At 46.4% G+C, this 19115-nt stretch overlaps 1 protein-coding gene across 1 annotated transcript in view; it reads right to left on the minus strand.

Annotated features, from left to right (window-relative positions):
• Positions 1–3200: 3200 nt before the first annotated feature.
• DNAH8 (dynein axonemal heavy chain 8) overlaps positions 3201–19115 on the minus strand; it is a 525323-nt gene continuing 509408 nt past the window's right edge. Inside the window, exons 89-92 of the mRNA XM_026649503.1 lie at positions 17738–17890; positions 17448–17637; positions 4137–4258; positions 3201–3488 (exon numbers count right to left, since the gene is read on the minus strand). Coding sequence (XP_026505288.1) covers positions 3201–3488; positions 4137–4258; positions 17448–17637; positions 17738–17890 — 753 coding nt within the window. The remainder of the gene's footprint in view (positions 3489–4136; positions 4259–17447; positions 17638–17737; positions 17891–19115) is intronic.

Consider the following 19115-nt stretch of genomic DNA (forward strand, 5'->3'; position numbering starts at 1 on the left):
CATGGAGGACAAAAGAAGCGGTTCAAGGACACGCTGAAGACCTCTTTGAAGTCCTTCGAGATCAACACCGCCACATGGGAAACCTTCGCACTGAACCGTTCAGCATGGCACAGCCTCATTCACACAGGCAGTAATACCTCTGAGGCGAGGCGTATTGCTGAGGCTGAAAAAAAGCGTGAGCTGCGCAAATCCAGAGCTGCTCGTACATCATCGACAGTGCCATTACATGTCTGCCCGACGTGTGACAGGACGTTCCACACCCGAATCGGACTGATCAGTCATCTTCGGTCATCGAAAGAATGAGTTGTTGAGGTCTTCATCGATAACGATGGACGAACATCACACCCACTTTATAGTAGGTTCATCTAGGCTATAGACATGGGTGCAGACAAACAGACTGCTTTGAATCAGCCTTGTCTTCACAGATAGCAGTCATTAAATTGGAGTGCTTCTTTGATGCCCATAAGTAAGACATGGACTTCAAGCAGGAAGTGATGATGCAAAAATGTCTTTGTGCTGTGACAAAGTTCAGGATCATTCAAACTTGTGTACTACCTGTATTGTATCAGAAACCTGGACCCTTTCTTACAGGGAGACTTGGAGCGGCTAGAGGCACTCCACCGGTGCTGTCAGTACCAAATTCTAAGCAGAAAGTGGTTTCACTTTGTGCAAAATTTCAGTCTTGCAGAGATCTGACCTTTCTTCAGTTGCTCATTATACTCAAAAGTGGTGTTACATGCTCTTTGGCCATGTCGCTAAAATAGAGAAGAACACCCTAGTATACTGTGTCCTCAAACTCTACATTGACATGCAAAGGTTTGCACGCCCTGAACTTACCTGGCACCACTCTCCCAGGTAACCCAGAGATTCATGGATTTGCAGGATTGAGCCAGATCTGGGAACTTCACAGCTTGATGTCTGGTGCAATTGCATCACCTGTGGTTACTGTGGCTGGCACAACAGTCCTCAGTAGACTGTGTGTGTTTGATGACAGTTTGATGTTCCAGACATGCTGCCGGTTGTGGAGAGGCAGAGAACCTGATAGTACCGAGAAAAAGTCCTTGTACAAGAGAAAACACCCAGCAAACAGCCCTCCTGGGTGGGAAGGCAAAGAAGAAATTATTTAAAATCTGATTTTTACATTACTAGCTGAATAAAATCACATAACAGCCCCTTAAGAAGGGGATCCTTGCTTTTGCCTTTTTAGACCTGGAATTTATGGAGTTTTGCAAACTTTACCCCCCAACAGGCTGTGTAGGGTCCTCTCCTTGGGAATCCTGGTTCCTCTGATTCAGCTTTCCCAGCAGAATCATGGCTTTTTTGAGGGACAAGGTCCCAACATGCCAGTTGGATTCAAAGCCTTATGTCGTGACAAAGCAAAGGTGGCTGACTAGCATAGTCATAGGCATAGCTCATCCTCAGAAGCTCCTGAAAATCTGCCTTCAAAATATAGCATGTCTTGGATTTGGTTCAGTGCTTGTAGGACTACATTGCCACTGCAGGGGTGGGGCATAGGGAGCCTACAAAAGAGGTGCTATACTAGAGTGCACAGAAGATTAGAGTCTCAGTTCTCTGGTGATTCCTCAGCTGAGTGGAGGGAGAGAGAAACCAGAAGCTGAAATGAGATTGCCATTGTCAACCCCCAAAAATTAATATGATAAAACAAACTGGTCCAGAGAAATTGAACTGCTGGAAGATTCCACTACTGCAGGCAGAACTTTTGGTGGCTTGCTATGAGAGGTGGGACTTAGTCCTAGAGCCCCCAGCAATGACAGCGGATTGCCTCTGAATTCTATAGGGAAGAGATATAGCACATTTGTCAAAGATGAATGAAGAAGCTGTGTAAGCCAAAATAAAGTCTTACAGGCAAGCACAAATCTGCTTGGGTTATTAAATGGGTTGGTTAGATTGGACATCTTGATTGTCTTTTTGCTCAGTGCTAACTGCACTCATGTATGTACCCCAGGCAGTGTAGGGAACACTATGATCTGCACTCCAAGAATTCTGGTCTATGCACCTGCAAAGTGTTAAACTGGGATGGAGGAAGGGCAGTAATAGTAGCTGTACATAAGTTGGCCCAGTATTTCAGTTACAGTAGCACTGACACTAAACCAGTCAGCACTCTACTCTGATTCTTCCAGGTTTCTTTCTACACATATCAGGACTCCTTTTTTCTCAACACATATATCAGCTAAACTGAATACAGGACATATTGCTCACCAGGGGCGGCTCCAGGCACCAGCGCACCAAGTGCATGCCTGGGGCGGCAAGCCGCGGGGAGAGGCCTGCCGGTTGCTGGGAGGGCGGCAGTCAGGCAGCCTTCGGCGGCATGCCTGCGGGAGGTCCGCTGGTCCCGTGGCTTCGGCGGCAATTTGGCGGCGGGTTACACCGAAGCCGCGGGACCGGCGGACCTCCCGCAGGCATGCCGCCGAATCCGCATTACCAGCAGACCTCCCGCAGGTGTGCCGCCGAAAGCCGCCTGACTGCCGTGCTTGGGGTGGCAAAATACATAGAGCCGCCCCTGTTGCTCACCATCCAATGGCTCAAAGGGAAATGCATGGGGATCGCTTACTAACATTCCGAGTGCAGTTTTGCTACATCTACATTGTCTAGCACTGTGCAATGAATCATGAAAGTATGGATCAAGTTCTCTCGAGGTTAGACAGAAAAGTGTTATGTTTAATATTCAAATTTATGATTCACTGTCCAGAGTTGCTTTTAAAACTTGTATCTGGAGTAAAATAAAGCTTCATTTTGTAATGTTTTGTATTGCAATCTGTTTTCTTCTAATCTCACTGAAACCAGATATGAATAGCAGGAAGCAGAAATAATGAGAAAACAACTGCATGTTTTTCTTTTTAATAACATCTTCCACTAATTTTATTATTTAAAACAATCTTTACTTTGCTTTTAAGTATTGTTATGCAAACTCTCAAATGTTACAGTTACTGAGATACTTGACCTTAAAAACATCACCAGTGAAATAATAATTTCCATTACCAGTTCAATAACTTCTTTAGACTGAGAGAGAAAAGAATCATTCTTAGAACTTGCATTTAAATTATTCATATTGAAAGATTTAATATAATGGACAAAGGGCAAAATATTAAACCATTAGAAAAAAGGCAGCTTAGGATAGGTATAACTGGTTACATGTGCCATAGTCTATAAAGTTTCTGACATAGTCTGAAGGACAGGGTTTACTTGATGTCACACAGGAGCGCCACTCCTCTCAGTATCCAGTGATCTGGAGATACGATTGTCCTTAAATAGATCACAGTGATGTAGGTCAGATCCGTCCTCCTGGGTTTCTTGTAAATAGGACAAACATAGAGTTTGGGATCCTTGGGACCAATTGTGTTAACAGCAAATACGTGCACCACAGGGAGTATTGTGAAGAGAATCTTTGGTGTAGGTTCAGTGAGTTTACTATTACGTCTGTCCCAGCCTGCGCCATCCAAGTACAGTCCGTAAATATAAACCCCTTCCTGTGTGTAGAGGGAGCAGATATGTTATGCATATATGGTATCTGGTTCAACTTATAATATGAATAATTAATTTAAGCCTCTCAAAATAAGCCTGTGTATTATAGTTAGAAGGATCTGCAATAAGAAAAAAATTGAATTTATAATTTAACATTAAATAACTTGAAAAATCTTCAGAGAATAATGTGATTGAAATAGTGTGGAGATTAGTTAGTTGAGTAAGTGAGTTCACCAAATAGAAGATACTACCTAACATTCATTCTGAAGTACTTTACATAAATGGTAAAAATATATGCCATAATTATTCCATGGCTGAAGATTGGATACATTTTGATAGGTGCACCTTTATCCCACTTTTTAGCAAATAGCACAGATATTTTCTATTTCAGTTCAACACAGAACCCAAAAGATAGTATAGCTTAGTGTGAATATCTGAATATTTCCTTAATACCTTATTTTCATAAGTTGCAAAAGAGAAAGTAAGAATCCTCACATTTTCTGTAATTTGTATTTAACTTCTAAAATGGGTAAAAACTGTGAGGCGAATACAGTGTCAACTTTTCTTCTAGCAATTTGAAATGCCTTAATTATGAAAAAATATATATTAAATACAGAATTTAATAGAAAAATATCTTCATATGTCATACATACAGCAGGGGGTGTTGTGATTTCTTCTTTAGATTGCTTTAAAACTTCGTTATGTATTGTAACTGTATCTAACGCCCAGCCTTTATGTGCTCGAGTTGCTTCTTGTCTCATTGCTGTCAGGAATCCTGAAAAGTCAAGCCACAGGATTTAGTGTAACTCACTTGAGCAAAAGAACTAACAAAAAGGTAGTGGACACTCCCAAGGCTACTGGACTGGACCCAAATGTGGGGTCTCATCTGCTCTTGGCTTGCTGGGGGTTGCAGAGTTGCTCCAGTTGGACGAGGAGCTTAAAAGAGAGCCAGATAGCTCAGAAGGGAGCAGACAGGATAGGAACTACCTTGGGAGTTCCTGAGAAAGGACCCAGCTGAAGCCCTGGCTGCAGGAGAGAAGTCTACAGGCAACAGCTACCCCAGCCCCTAGGGGAGGACCAGTCTTTCCCTAAGCCCTAGGGAACCCTTCACTCCGTTGTCTGGTGGATCATTTGCGAGGCTTTCTGACCACAACCTGGACTCGGTGGGTAAGTGGTAGGAAGTGACCAAAGGAGGCAGTTCTGAAGCACTCCTGAGTGTTTGATATTGCTGCCTCTCATAGAGTTCCTGGGTTGGAGCCCAGTTGGAAGGGATGGCCTGGGTTCCCTACCAATTCACCTCCTGCAAAGGGGGCACAAATCTCTACCCCCTGAGCTAAGGGGGATAGAGACATTGTAAGCTCTGAGACAAGGGTGTGCAGCCCCCAGAGCCCTGTATGTAGGCTGAAGGCTGTTTTGTGGGGGATGTTGGACTTACATATTTTGTTGGACTGTTATCCCCTCGCTACCAGAAGAGGGCAGATTCAACTGGTGACCTGGCCAGAGGGCTGAGTTACTGTCTACTGGAAAGGAGACCACCACTGTGCCAGAGCCACCATCCACAGAGGACTCTAGAGATGGAGGAGAATCATGATCCAGCCACCTAATCATGATTTGGTACCACCGGCAAGTGCAGCTCCTCACAGTCCCACACTCTTCAAAGAAAGGCCAGGAGACACATGATATGTGACCTTACCCATTGGGAGACTCATATGCACGAGACCAGAAGGTCTAATGTCTAAAGATATTGAGCTATGGTTGGCTTCATTCACTTGTCCAGCATTGATATTAGATCCTGGATCTTCTGCAATTTGTCTAGTGATGGGTAGATCTTTGTTACCAAAGTGTCCGTCTCCAGTCCCAGGTGAATTATGTTTGTCAAGTGAATCAGGGAGCTTTTCCTTGTGTTACTGCAAAGCCATGCACATGGAGAGATCCAGAATCTGGGTTGTGGCAGTGTGTGCCTTACTGTGACTACTACCAGCCACCTAAGACTCTGGGTGGAGAGGGGAGATCAGAAGATTTATCTAGGTTTCCTTGAAAGCTTCTGCTTCAGATTCCCCCCGCCCCCACTCCCGCCCAGACAGGGTACTTAGTCCCTTCTTGGATACGCTGGGTGTTGATAGCAACCAATGGACTGCTGTGATGGCTTTGACAGTGAGAGAGCTGAAGCCTCTCTGTAGTCTCAGCTATTAATTTATCTAATGTTCCATCAATAGCTCTCAGCTCTAAGTCTGGATGCACTATCACGGGTGTAACATGACATCCTTGTAGCTACCAAGTTAGAATCCATTGCTCATCACAAATCATATCAAGGCTCTGACCAAGAAAGGACCTGCAACATCTCACTCCAAGCAAGGATCATACCCTTAGAAGATGAGCTGCTTGTTTACCATGAAGAAGGCTTTCCTATTAAATATATGAAAATACTTTCCGTCTAAACAGGTATGGCTGTGGCTTTGAAATTGCTGTGCAGTGTATCATCACTCTTATGGTCTATGGGCTCTTTTGGAAGGAAGTCCCCTTCTGAAGGTGTGAATATGTCTTTCACTGGTGGAACTACTGCTGCACGAACCTTAGGCTCACAAAATTTATCGATTTTTTTTTATATAAACATTTTACTCAGGTTAATCAGTTTAATCAGGTGTCCTCATTTGGATCTTAAGATGCCCCCAAAGGAAGTATCAACAGGAAAACATGTATCTAATAAAGCTTCAAGAGGAAGATATTTTCTAATATTAATGAGTTTTTTGAAAGCCACTGACTGACATCCTGTTCTGGAAAAGTCCTGTAGTTGGTTGGGTTTTTTTAAATTCATGTGTGGTACTTCTTCCCCTAGCCCTTCATCCTGGCATGGGGTACACATACCTCAACTGTGAAAATAGCTGGTTAGTTGTCCCCAGGAGCCTGAAAGACTTCCTGCCTGCTCTCCCAGGCAGGCCAGCACCCAAGTAAGTGGTATAGGAGCAACCTGGTACCACTTGGAGCTTTACTCAGTAAATCAGGATTATTTTGAACACGGGAAGGGATTTTTCTCTTACCCCTCTGTAATCCCAAAATGGTGCAGCTTTTTGGAGAGTGAATCCTCATGTGCCTCTGTTCTTGTCACAGGCTACCTGAAGTGCTAAAGGTTTTAATGTGGAGCGGGGAGGGACAGACCCTTTCCTGCCTTTCCCTGGCAGAGCAAGAATTTGTGGCTGATGATTTGAAGTCACAATTCCCATTCTGCTGCTGCCTCAAATCTGAGCCCCTTTCCTTGGGCTGAAAGCCAGATAGGCACAAATTCCATTAGGCTGCAGCCTGAGGCATGACTGCCCAAGAGATAGACTTCTCTGCATGCCCATACATGCTGCAGGGTGAGGGAGGGGCAGTGAGTTTGGTACAGAGCACTAAGAGATTCTGTGGAGGAGAAAAGCCCCAGCAAACAGTCCCCCGGGGGAGAAGACAAAAGAGAAGGGTGTCTAATCCCGATTTCCACCCCCACTTGTTTATTAACAATAGTAATCCCTACCTTGCGAAGGGCATATTGGCTTTTACCTTTTGGGACCTGGGGAGTCTCTGGGTTTTACAGAATGTACGCCAGAGTATCATGAAAATCCCCTGATACACAGTGCGAGGAAGGGGAGCTTTGTAGGAACCTTGCTTCTCTCCCCAGGGATTGTAGGACTCACTTTAGGACTTGTGGTGGGGACTGGTAGCACAGAAAAGGACTTATCTTTACGGTCATTTGTTGCTCAAGGACTTACCCCATGAATGGATTTATGAAGTCCTACTCATCCTCAGAGCCGCTCCCTGTTGTGCTCTGCGTCTCCTGGTCAGGTTTTTCTGTTGTTGAGTTGCGTCTTTTTGGGTGAACAAGGGACCCAACATGCCTACCTGACTCAGAGCCCTGTGCCCTAGCAGAGATAGGGTCAGCAGGCTAGATATATGATGGGCATTTTTTACTTTCTACCAAGCCTCAAAAAGCTACCTCATATACAGAGCACCTTTTGGATTTTGCCCAGTGCTTGCATGGCTGCTCTGCCTGTTTGAAAGGGGGCAGATAATCTCAGCTAGGAGGTGCTGCAGTGGAGGCTCTGGATAACTGTGACCAGCATGCTGCTCAGAATCCAGTACTTGCTCTACCATCCCTGAAAGGGGGCAGAGAAGGCCGGAGGCTTCGAACTCTTCAGATCCCAGCCCAGGAGGAGGCTGGGAGGCTTGAAAATAAATACAAACACTTTAACTGCCTGAAAAATGGTTAAAAATAAAAAATCTAAAACAAAAGGACAGGAGTGAAGCAAATCACCACTTGACTGCTGCCCTGGAAGCAGAAGATCTGGCAGCAAGCAGGAAGAGAGAATATGGCTAGCACAAGCTGTGCAGTAGCTTTGAACTACCTCCAGAAACGGCAGAATTGTGGGAGACGTTGGGCTGCAGAAAAGGCTACAAGAGTTGGATATGGCCTGGAGAAAGGGGAGTAAAAAACGATATCAAAATTATTGCCCTGAGTTCCTGAGAGGATGGCAGTGTTGTCAAAGGTTACTAAGAATGGAAGAACAGGGGAAGGTTTGGGAGGAAAGATGAAGAGCTGAGTTTTAGCCATGTTTGGTTTATACTGCCAGCGAGACAACTACATGGAGATGTCATAGAGGCAGGCTGAAATGCAGCCAGAATAAAGGAAGAAAAGGTCAACAGTATAGAAAAATAGATTTGTGAATCACTGGCTTAGAGATAGCAGTCAAACCTGTGAGAATGGATAAGATTACCTAGACAGAAGAAAAGGTTACTCACCTTGTGCAGTAACTGTGGTTCTTCGAGATGTGTGTCCCTATGGGTGCTCCACTCCAGGTGTATTCGCCCCCCCTGTGCCTCAGATTGGAGATTTTAGGGAGCAGTATCTGTTTGGCCTGCACATGTGCTCTCCCAGTCTCATGCCCTTCATCAGGGCTAGATAGCGCTGTGCAGGCAATCCACCCTGAGTTCCTTCTCTATCACAGATCTCATTGGTAATAACTCTGAAGCAGACGGGAGGAGGGCAGGTAGTGGAGCATGCCTAGGAACACAAAATCTGCAAAACCACAGTTACTGCACAAGGTGAGTAATCTTTTCTTCTTTGAGTAGTGTCCCTATGGGTGCTCTCCACTCTAGGGGACTGCAGCAGGGCCCCTAATAGAGAGGTGGGGCTTCAGAGTCAAGTCTAGGATTGAGGATAAAACAGTGGAGCCAAATATGGCATCGGAAGCTGAGTTGTGAGTGACTGCATAATGTTCAGCAAATGTATGAGCAGAAGTCCAAGTCACTGTTCTGCATATTTCTGCGACTGGAATGTCCTTGAAAAAGGCTATGGAAGTGGAGAGAGATCTCGTGGAGTGAGTTCAAACTCTAGAGGGAGGTTGAAGGTCGTGAGTGTGATAGCAATGAGTAATGCAGTTTTTGTTTAGAGATTGAGGATCCCTTCGATCTGTCCGCAATGGAGAGAAATAGTCTGGGAGATTTCCTGAAGGGTTTACTCCTATCCAAATAGAAGGCTAATGCTCTCCTGACATAGAGTGTGTGTAAAATCACCTCCCTTTTTTCCTGGTGTGGTTTCAGAAAAAAAAGTCTGAAAGGTGGATAAGCTGATTTATATGGCAGTCTGAAGATATTTTTGGTAGGAACTTGGGGTGCAGTCGTAATGTAACCTCATTTTTGCCATTAGAGCGTCTATCTCTCCCACTCTCTGAGCAGATGTAATGGCCACTAGGAATGCAGTTTTTGTTGAGAGGTGTAGAAGAGAGCAGGTGGCCAGGAGTTCAGAGGGAGGCCTCATAAAACACCTCAGGACAAGGTTGAGGTCCCATGCCAGAGTAGGGCACCAGATTTGTGGGAAGAGGTTACTCATATCCTTGAGAAACTTTCTTGTTGTAGGAGGACCAAAACAGAATAACCATCTATCTTATGATGGAAGGTGGTGATAGCTGTGAGAGGCACTTTTATGGAGTTTAGCAATAATCCTGACCCTTTTAGTTCTAGGATGTAATCTAACACAAGCGGTAATGGAGAGGATGTAGGAGTAATGTGTCTTGAGTCACAACAGAGTTGGGATCTCTTCCACTTTTGAATATACGTGTGATAAGTAGTTAGTTTCCTGCCATGTAGCAGCACCATCTTTACATCCTCAGAGCAGATCATTTCCTAGCTTTGGAACTATCGAGGAGCCACACCTTGAGTCGGAGAACCTGTAGATGGGGTGCTGGATCCAGCCAGCATCCTGAGAGAGGAGATGAGGAACAGGCTGGAGAGTGATTGGTAGGTAAGTCGCCAGTTGAGCCAAGGTATGGAAATCATGTTTGTCTTGAACATGTGGGAGCTATAAGTATAACCCTGGCTCTTTCTTTTCTTGTCTTGAGCAGGACTTTGCATATTAGGCCTGGTCTACACTAGGCTTTTATGTCGAATTTAGCGCCGTTATATCGAATTAACCCTGCACCCGTCCACACCAGGAAGCCATTTAGTTCGACATAGAGCTCTCTTTAAATCGATTTCTGTAATCCTCCCCAACGAGAGGAGTAGCGCTAAATTCGACATGGCCATGTCGAATTAGGCTAGGTGTGGATGGAAATCGACGCTAATAGCTCCGGGAGCTATCCCACAGTGCACCACTCTGTTGACGCTCTGGACAGCAGTCCGAGCTCGGATGCTCTGACCAGCCACTCCCCCGGGAAAATTTGAATTCCTTTTCCTGTCTGGGCAGTTTGAATCGCAGTTTCTGTTTGGACACCGTGGTGAGCTCAGCAGCAGTGGCAACGATGCAGAGCTCTCCAGCAGAGATGGCCGTGCAATCCAATAGAAAGAGGGCCCCAGCATGGACGGATCGGGAAGTCTTGGATCTCATCGCAGTGTGGGGCGATGAGTCCGTGCTTGCCGAGCTGCGCTCAAAAAGACGGAATGCAAAGATCTATGAGAAGATCTCTAAAGCCATGGCAGAGAGAGGCTACAGCCGGGATGCAACGCAGTGCCGCGTGAAAATCAAGGAGCTGAGACAAGGCTACCAGAAGACCAAAGAGGCAAACGGACGCTCTGGATCCCAGCCCCACACATCCCGTTTCTACGAGGCACTGCATTCCATCCTAGGTGCGGCCGCCACCACCACCCCACCCCTGACCGTGGACTCTGAGGATGGGATATTGTCCGCGGCCGGTTCCTCAGCGGACGGGGAAGAGGAGGAAGGAGATGAGGAGGACGAGGCAGTAGACAGCGCTTACAACGCTGATTTGCCCGACAGCCAGGAGCTCTTCATCACCCTGACAGAGATCCCCTACCAACCCTCCCCAGCCGTTACCCCAGACACAGATTCAGGGGACGGATCAAGCAGTAAGTGTTTTAAATATCTAAACATTTATTTACAACATAACTGGCGTATTTAAAATATTAACATTAGCTAAAGTGCTTTAAAACATGTAAACATTTATTTGCAACAAAACAGGAAGATTGAAAATATGAACAGTGGGTAAAGTGCTTCAAAACATGTAAACAGTAAAGTCAAACAAAAGGGGAATCAGTGCAAAGTGTATCATGATTTGTCTTTTTTTGGGCGCCTCAATATATAGTCCGAACCATTTTCAAAAAATTGCACAATGTCCGCTTCATGATTATAATGCCCAAAACCCTGCAGTCATTTGTCCCTCCAAGGGCACCTAAGCCAGGAACTGGTCAATGTAACCGGGGATAGAGGCGAGATCCTCCGGGGAGAACTCCTCATACACCTCCTGCAGGTGTTTTTCCAGCCTCATCAGCAGGTTCCTGGGCAGGGAGAGCTTATTAGGCCCCCCGTGGTAGGACACGTTTCCCTGCCACAACGCCAGCAGGTACTCCGGGATCATGGCCTTGCACAGCAGTGCAGCAAATGGCCCCGGTTTCTGAAGGCTGTCCCGGAGCATCTTCTCCTTCTGGCTCTCGGAGACCTTCAGGAGGGTGATGTCTGGCATGGCTCCCTGCTGTGAATTAGGTATGGGAAAGTTAGTATTGGGACTGCTTGCCCGTCCCTTTATAGAACTGCAACCGCCGGTTTACAGCCACGCGGTTTACAGCCGCGAGGGGGTGGGACAGGGGCAGAGTTCATGCTTGCAGGATTGCTGCCAGCAGAGACTCGCATTGCTTTCTATTTGAAAGGAGGCCAGTGCCACTCTTAAAGTTTTAAGCGGCCACAAGTCTACGGCTTACCATGTTTGCCATCTAGACAAAGTCCGGTGTCCTGCCCTGCTCCTCAGCTCGCCACAGCAAGACCGCAGGCACTGTAGGCGAGGGCCGAAAATTCGACCTTGTCCTCAGTGCGCGTGTGATAGGTGCTCTGCATGGTCTTGTTCACAGAGAAAGACTATGTTCTCTGTTCACAGATACATTGCTCTGTCTCAGGAATTCACTCCCTTTTTCCAATTCCCACAGCCACATCTGCCCAGAGGCTAGCGCACATTAGGAGGAGGAAGAAGAGGACACGGGAAGACATGTTTGCTGAGCTAATGGGATGCTCCCGAGCACAGGCAGCCCAGCAGACACAGTGGAGGGAGAACTTGTCCCAAATGCACCGGGCAAACATGGAACGGGAGGAGAGGTGGCGACAGGAGGACAGGCAGGATACTCAAACGCTGCTTGGACTAATGAGGGAGCAAACGGACACGCTCCGCCGCCTTGTGGATGTTCTGCAGGACCGGAGGCAGGAGGAGAGAGCCCCGCTGCAGTCTCTCTGTAACCGCCCTGCCCCGCCACCAAGTCCCATACCCCCCTCACCCAAAGTCCAAACACGGAGGGGTGGAAGGGGCCGTGAAAAATTTCACTCCACCCCTGCGGACTGCTCTACCACTAGAAGGCTCTCATTCCCCAAAATTTGAAAAGTCCTTTCCTACCCGCCTCCCACAAGACCCCGTCCAAGTTTCACCCCCCCGTTCCATGTGCGGTTGTTAATAAAGAATACGTTTCTGTTCATTTCTGTTTCCATCCTCTTCTTTTGGAGGGGAGTCTGTCTGAAGGGGGGGGGAAGGGGCTTGGTCATTGGACAGGACAGTCACCTTTAGCAGGGGGCAGGTGCAGCAGCAGGGCACATATACAGTGCAGTGACTAGTTATCCTGGTCAGTCTGGGAGGTGGTTTTCATGTTTTGTGTGGTGGGGGCGGTGGTGTTGCTCTGTGACTTGGTGGCGGGGGAGGGCAGTTACAGATCTTATGCAGCGGTCCTTACCCTGCATCACAGAGCCGCGCAGCAGGGGATCTGTAACCCTCCTCCCCCTGCAAGACAGTCACATAGCCGACACATACACGCAGTCCCGGCCAGGAGGGCTGGCAGGCTCCGTTGAAACAACCAGTCCACCACCGCGGAGCCTGTCATTCCTGGAGTTTAGAGGCATCATTTGCATCACAACCCTAAACCCGCCCCCCGCCACAGTCTGTGTCACAGGTTTAAAACATTCCCGCGAAAACAGTAATAAAGACAACGGTGTCCATTAACAAAACAGAACAGATTTTATTTTTTGGGAAGGGGGTGAAGGGGGTATGTAAGTGGAGAGGATAGTCGACGGCAACTGGGTAAAGAAAGGGGGGCAAGTTCTGCCTCTGTGTCCACAAACTTAAAAGTCACTGGGTACCCTGCTCAGCCTTGAAACTGGCTTTCAAAGCCTCCCGGATGCACAGCGCGTCCCGCTGGGCTCTTCTAATCGCCCGGCTGTCTGGCTGGGCGTAATCAGCAGCCAGGCTATTTGCCTCAACCTCCCACCCCGCCATAAAGGTCTCCCCCTTGCTCTCACAGAGATTGTGGAGCACACAGCAAGCTGCAATAACGATGGGGATATTGGTTTCGCTGAGATCACAGCAAGTGAGTAAGCTTCTCCATCTCCCCTTGAGACGGCCAAAAGCACACTCCACCACCATTCTGCACTTGCTCAGCCGGTAGTTGAAGAGTTCTTTTTCTGTGTCCAGGGCGCCAGTATAGGGCTTCATGAGCCAGGGCATTAGCGGGTAGGCTGGGTCCCCGAGGATCACTGTAGGCATCTCCACATCCCCAACAGTTATCTTGTGGTCCGGGAAGTAAATACCTTCCTGCAGCCGTCTAAACAGACCAGAGTTCCTGAACACGCGAGCGTCATGAACCTTGCCCGGCCATCCGACGTAGATGTTTGTAAACCGTCCCCGATGGTCCACCAGTGCTTGCAGCACCATTGAAAAGTAGCCCTTTCTATTGATGTACTGGCTGGCCTGGTGGCCCGGTCCCAGGATAGGGATGTGAGTCCCATCTATAGCCCCACCGCAGTTTGGGAATCCCATCGCAGCGAAGCCATCTATGATGGCCTGCGCGTTTCCCAGGGTCACTACCTTTGACAGCAGTACCTTGACGATTGCCTTGGCTACTTGCATGACAACAACCCCCACGGTAGATTTGCCCACGCCAAAGTGGTTCGCGACTGACCGGTAGCTGTCCAGCGTTGCAAGCTTCCAGAGGGCTATGGCCACTCGCTTCTGGACAGTCAGGGCTGCTCGCATGCGGGTGTCCTTGCGCTTCAGGGCAGGGGACAGCAAGTCACAAAGTTCCAGGAAAGTGCCCTTCCGCATGCGAAAGTTTCGCAGCCACTGGGATTCATCCCAGACCTGAAGCACTATGCGGTCCCACCAGTCCGTGCTTGTTTCCCGGGCCCAGAATCGCCGTTCAACAAAATCCACATGCCCCATTGCCACCGTGATGTCCTGGGCGCTGGGGCTCGTGGTTTCTGACAGCTCTGTGCTACTCTCCGACTTCAGGCCCTCACGGCGGTGCCGTAGCCTCCTCGCCTGATTACTCTGCATCTGCCTCAGGGTAAGGTGTATGATAAGGTGCGAGGCGTTGAGAACGGCCACAACTGCAGCGATGGTCGCAGCGGGATCCATGATCGCAGTGCTGTGGCGTCCGCGCTGTCACTGATCAAAAAGTGCGCGAACTGATTTCCCGCCGGCGCTTTCAGGGAGGGAGGCAGGGCGGTAGTGACTGACGGATGACGACAGTTACCCAAAAGCACCCTCGCCACATTTTTTTACCCAGAAGGCATTGGGGGCTCGACCCAGAATTCCAATGGGCAGCGGGGACTGCGAGAACTGTGGGATAGCTGCCCACAGTGCACTGCTTCCAATGTCGACGCTTTCCCTGGTACTGTGGACTGACAAAGTCGAATTACTGTCCTTAGTGTAGACACACACGTTCGACTTTCTAATATCGATTGCACATATTCGATTTAACTAAAATCGAACTACTCTCGTAGTGTAGACATACCCTTAGAGGAATTGGTGGAAAGGCATAGAAGAGACCTGTGTTCCAATGTAGGAGAAAGGCATCTCAAAGAGAGTGATGTCCCAGGCTGGCCCTGAAGCAGAACTGGGAGCACTTCTTGTTTCTGGCTGCAGCAAATAAGTCTACCTTTGAGACTCCCCAACATAGAAATATGCTGTGAAGAATGGAAGGGTCTATTTTTCATTCATGATCCTGGGAAATTTCCTGCTGAAAGAGTCTGCTGTAGTGTTCTCTATGTCCAGGAGGTAAGCTGCTGAGATGTTGCTGTGGTAGCAGATGCACCAATTCCAGAGTTTCACTGCCTCAGCACAAAGGGAAGGTGATCTTACTCCTCCCTAGTGGTTTATGTAAAAAATACGAGATGTTGTTTGCCATAATCTTTATATGTTGCCCCTGATCAGTGGTAGGAAATGTGTACAGGCATTCCTGACTGCTCTGAGTTCCAGTAAATTGATATGTAGTGTGGATTCAAGTGGGGACCATTTGCCTTAGATAGCCTGGGTGTCCAGGTGAGCTCCCCATCCCAATAGGGATGTATCTGTTGTCAATATTAACATTGGGGTTGGCTGAGTGAAGGGAACACCTGCAAAGACATTGTGAGGGTCTTTCTGCCAGTCGAGGGAGGTTTTGACTGACAAGGGCATCACTAAAAGTTTAAGCTGTGTGTGCTTGTACGTACACTGTTCTGAGCCATCCCTGAAGGCAGCGCATGTGGAGTCTCATGTGATTTATTACAAAGGTGCTCATTGGCACGTGTCCCACGTTTCCCCAAGATCCGAGGGCTGGTCTGACCTGTTGAGATTAAGTTGGCTAAGGTACTGAACCTGTGTGATGGAAGGAAAGCTTTGGCCTCTACTGTATCTGGGTAGGCCTCTATGAATGAATGGAGTTAATGTGGACTTTTGGATGTTTAATTGTAGTCCCAGTTGGAGGAAAAGGTCCATAGATTTTCATGTGGCCCTCAAATCATCATCAAAGGAGCGTGCTTTGAGCAGGCAATCTCCTAGATATAGGAATATTGTAATTACTTGTTTGCAAACGTGTTCCATTACTACAGAAAAGACCTTTGAGAACACTCTGGGTGCAGATGATGGACAGAATGGGAGCACCTTGTATTGAAAGTGGTCTTGTCCCAGAGTGATTCTTAGAAACCTTCTGTGGGATGGGTGGATTGTGATATCAAAGTAAGCACCTTGTAGGTCGAGGGCCAAGAACTAGTCCCCCTGGCCTAGAGATGGGATTATTGCTGCCAAAGTAACCATTGTAAAGTAAAGCATTGAATCTTTACAAATCTGTTGAGTGATCTTAGACCCAGAATGGTTCTCCAACTGCTGATCTTTTTCGGTATCAAGAAGTAATTGAAATAGAAGCCCTTCCCTCTCTGTTGAGTGGATATTGGTTCTATAGCACCTAGGTTCAGAAGACAGTTTGTTTCCTGATGTAAAAGGTGAGAAGGGTCCCTGAAGAGGGACGGGAAGAGGGGTGGGCAGGAGGGAAAGAGATAGGTAAAGTGGATCGAATATCCTGTGGAGATGATGATCTCCAGTACCCACTTGTCTGTGGTTATATGTTACTCTTTTTTGTCAAAACTGGGAAGGCGGTTAACAAAGGGGTGGAGATGTTTGGGTTGTTGCAGCAAATAAAAGTGCGTGTGGGAACTCGGGGCTCACCCAACACACCAAAATTGGTGTTTAGATGCAGATGGCTGTGATGTGGGGCAGCTGGTATACGCTTTTGTAATCACTGTCTTTTCTGTTGGGGTTCATAATGCCGTGTAAATTCCCAGTGAATGCAAAATGGCTCTGGAATTTTTTTAGTGTAGGGATGGATTCATCTGTCTTTTCTGTGGAGAATTTGGATGCTTCAAAAGGAAGGTCCTTCACAGTGAACTGGACCTCCCTTGGAAAGCCAGAAAGGTAAAGCCAGGAAGCCCCTGCATCACCGCTGCTGTTGAGATGGAGTGGGCAGCTGTATCAGTGACATCTAGTGAGGCTTGCAACAATGTCCTCGCAAGAAGCTGACCACTAGAGGACAGGATATCAAGATGTATGAAGTGGTTGAAGGTGCCAATAGCCACTGAAAAGTCAAGAAAAAATTTGTCCCTGGTGGAATATTTACATAGTAGGTTTTCATTACTACGGTTTATGTAATATTGCAAATGTATGTGGCACTTTACAAATCAGAGAGTATATTAATAAAATATATTACCTGACACAAAGAGTTTACATTGTAAGACTGGTAGCATAGAATGAAAGAGAGAGGGTTCCACCTCCTACCTATAATGAACCAATCTGATTTAGGTTAAAACAAGCCAACAAATAACATCTCTCTACAATGTACAAAACCGGTTCCCACAATGTGCTCATATCTGTTTTTGCTACTGTGCAGTTTCTAAATCACCTGTTGCAGCAGAATGCAACTCTCCAGTACTTGCAACTTGCAGTTTAAAATTAGATGAAAGGTTACAATTCATAAGGAAACCAGGAAATAAAAATATATTTCCTTTAGAAACTATGTTATTAATTTTTGCTACATTAGGTCCATGACCCAGACTCCTGAATTGAAGAAAACAACTACTTCTCATTATTTCATCATTTTCATCTACTACATTCAATGATATATGTAGTGAAATACATCAAATTGTGATTAAACATAATACACTGTACTATAAATATTAGCAAAAACCTGCCAGTACTTACCTTGTGGATTAAAGAATCCAGTCATCCAAAACACATTTGGTCTCCCTTCAAATATCCAGGTATGGAACTGAGTATTTCTTTCCAGGAGTTCAGTAAACCAGAATCCAAGTGTTGAAGAATCCCAAGATACCCTTTTCCACAGTTGAGGAATTCGAGCATCATACATATTATCAAGTGCATCTCTCAAATTCTGAAAAAGTGAAAATAATAATATATGAATTAACTGAAACAGCTGAAATGTGTTAGTTATAAAGTGAGTACTTTTTTATGATAAAGATGCATATACTCACCTCACTCATAATAATGGTTCCTTCTATGGCTAACTTAAGATCATTCAGACTGTTTCGGAGTATTGTAATAACCTTTTGCATTCGGTCAATTTCTTGACGAAGAAAAATATTCATAGAATTAAGGTGTCCCATCTTTATTAAACGGGCTTTCACCTAAAATACAGGAAATGTAGAGAAAACAAGTCAATTAAATTTTGAAGTTTTGCAAGTATTGTCTATATGGTAGTTTAATGCTTTTTTAGTACTGAGAAAAATAAATGATAGGCCTGTGATTTGGGATTGTGGAAACACAACCCAGTGGGATTTTTAGAGGGACGAAGGGGGATTCAAGGGAAGTCAGTAAATATTCTTATTGAATCCATCTTTTTCTAAGAGATTCAGATTCTGACAAGAAATAATCAAGGATCTTGTAACAGCTCCTTAGATGGCTGAGTTTGCATCAGGATATGGTTTCTTAGATCTGCAAAGCAGGAAGTTAGGCAAAAAGGCTCTGGTGAAGTTTGAGGAAGGGGAATATTTGTGACAGTGAAAGTAAGCAGTGATAGTGAAGCACATGGGTTCATACAATCCAACCGCTGAAACCATGACTGAAGAGAAGGTTACTCACCTTGTGCAGTAACTGAGGTTCTTTGAGGTGGTTACCTCTGTGGGTGCTCCACTTTAGCTGGCTTGACGCCTTGTGCTTGTAATTGGAGATTTGTGGTAACAGTGCCACGCTGGATATAACCTGGGGTTTGGACTGAGTCGTGACTAGCCAGTCATCCACGTAAGGGTAGACCTGCACTCCTAGTCTCCTGAGGAATGCCGATACCACGACCATACGTTTTGTGAACACCCGAATAGCTGCAGACAAGCCGAACGGAAGTACCATGAACTGGTAATGTCAGTGTTGCACTATGAATATGAGGAACTTTCTGTGCCCTTGGTATATTGATACTTGAAAGTATGCATCTTTTAAATCAAGGGTGGCATATCAGTCTCCAGGATCCGGAGAGGGAATAATGGATGCCAGGGTGACCATGCAAAACTTTATCTTTTTGAGATAGTTGTTGAGCCAACGCAGGTCTAAAATAGATCTGAGACATCCCTTGGCTTTCGGTATTAGGAAATAATGGGAGTAGAAACCCTTCCCTCTTAATGCTGTGGAAACTCCTCTGCGGCTCCCACCTGAAGGAGAGACTGAACCTCTTGGACCTGAAATTCTTCATGTGAGGTGTCCCTGAAGAGGGACTGGGAAGAAGAGTGGGAAGGAGGGGTAGAAATAAACTGGAGGGTGTATCCTACTTCTACAATGCTTAACATCCAACAGTCTGTGATGATATGGGACCAAGCACTGAGGAAATGGGAAAGGTGGTTTACAAACAAAAGAAGAATGGGG

This window comes from Terrapene carolina, unplaced genomic scaffold, assembly GCF_002925995.2.
Source record: "Terrapene carolina triunguis isolate 2854851 unplaced genomic scaffold, T_m_triunguis-2.0 Scaffold85, whole genome shotgun sequence".
Lineage (NCBI taxonomy): Eukaryota > Metazoa > Chordata > Testudines > Emydidae > Terrapene > Terrapene triunguis.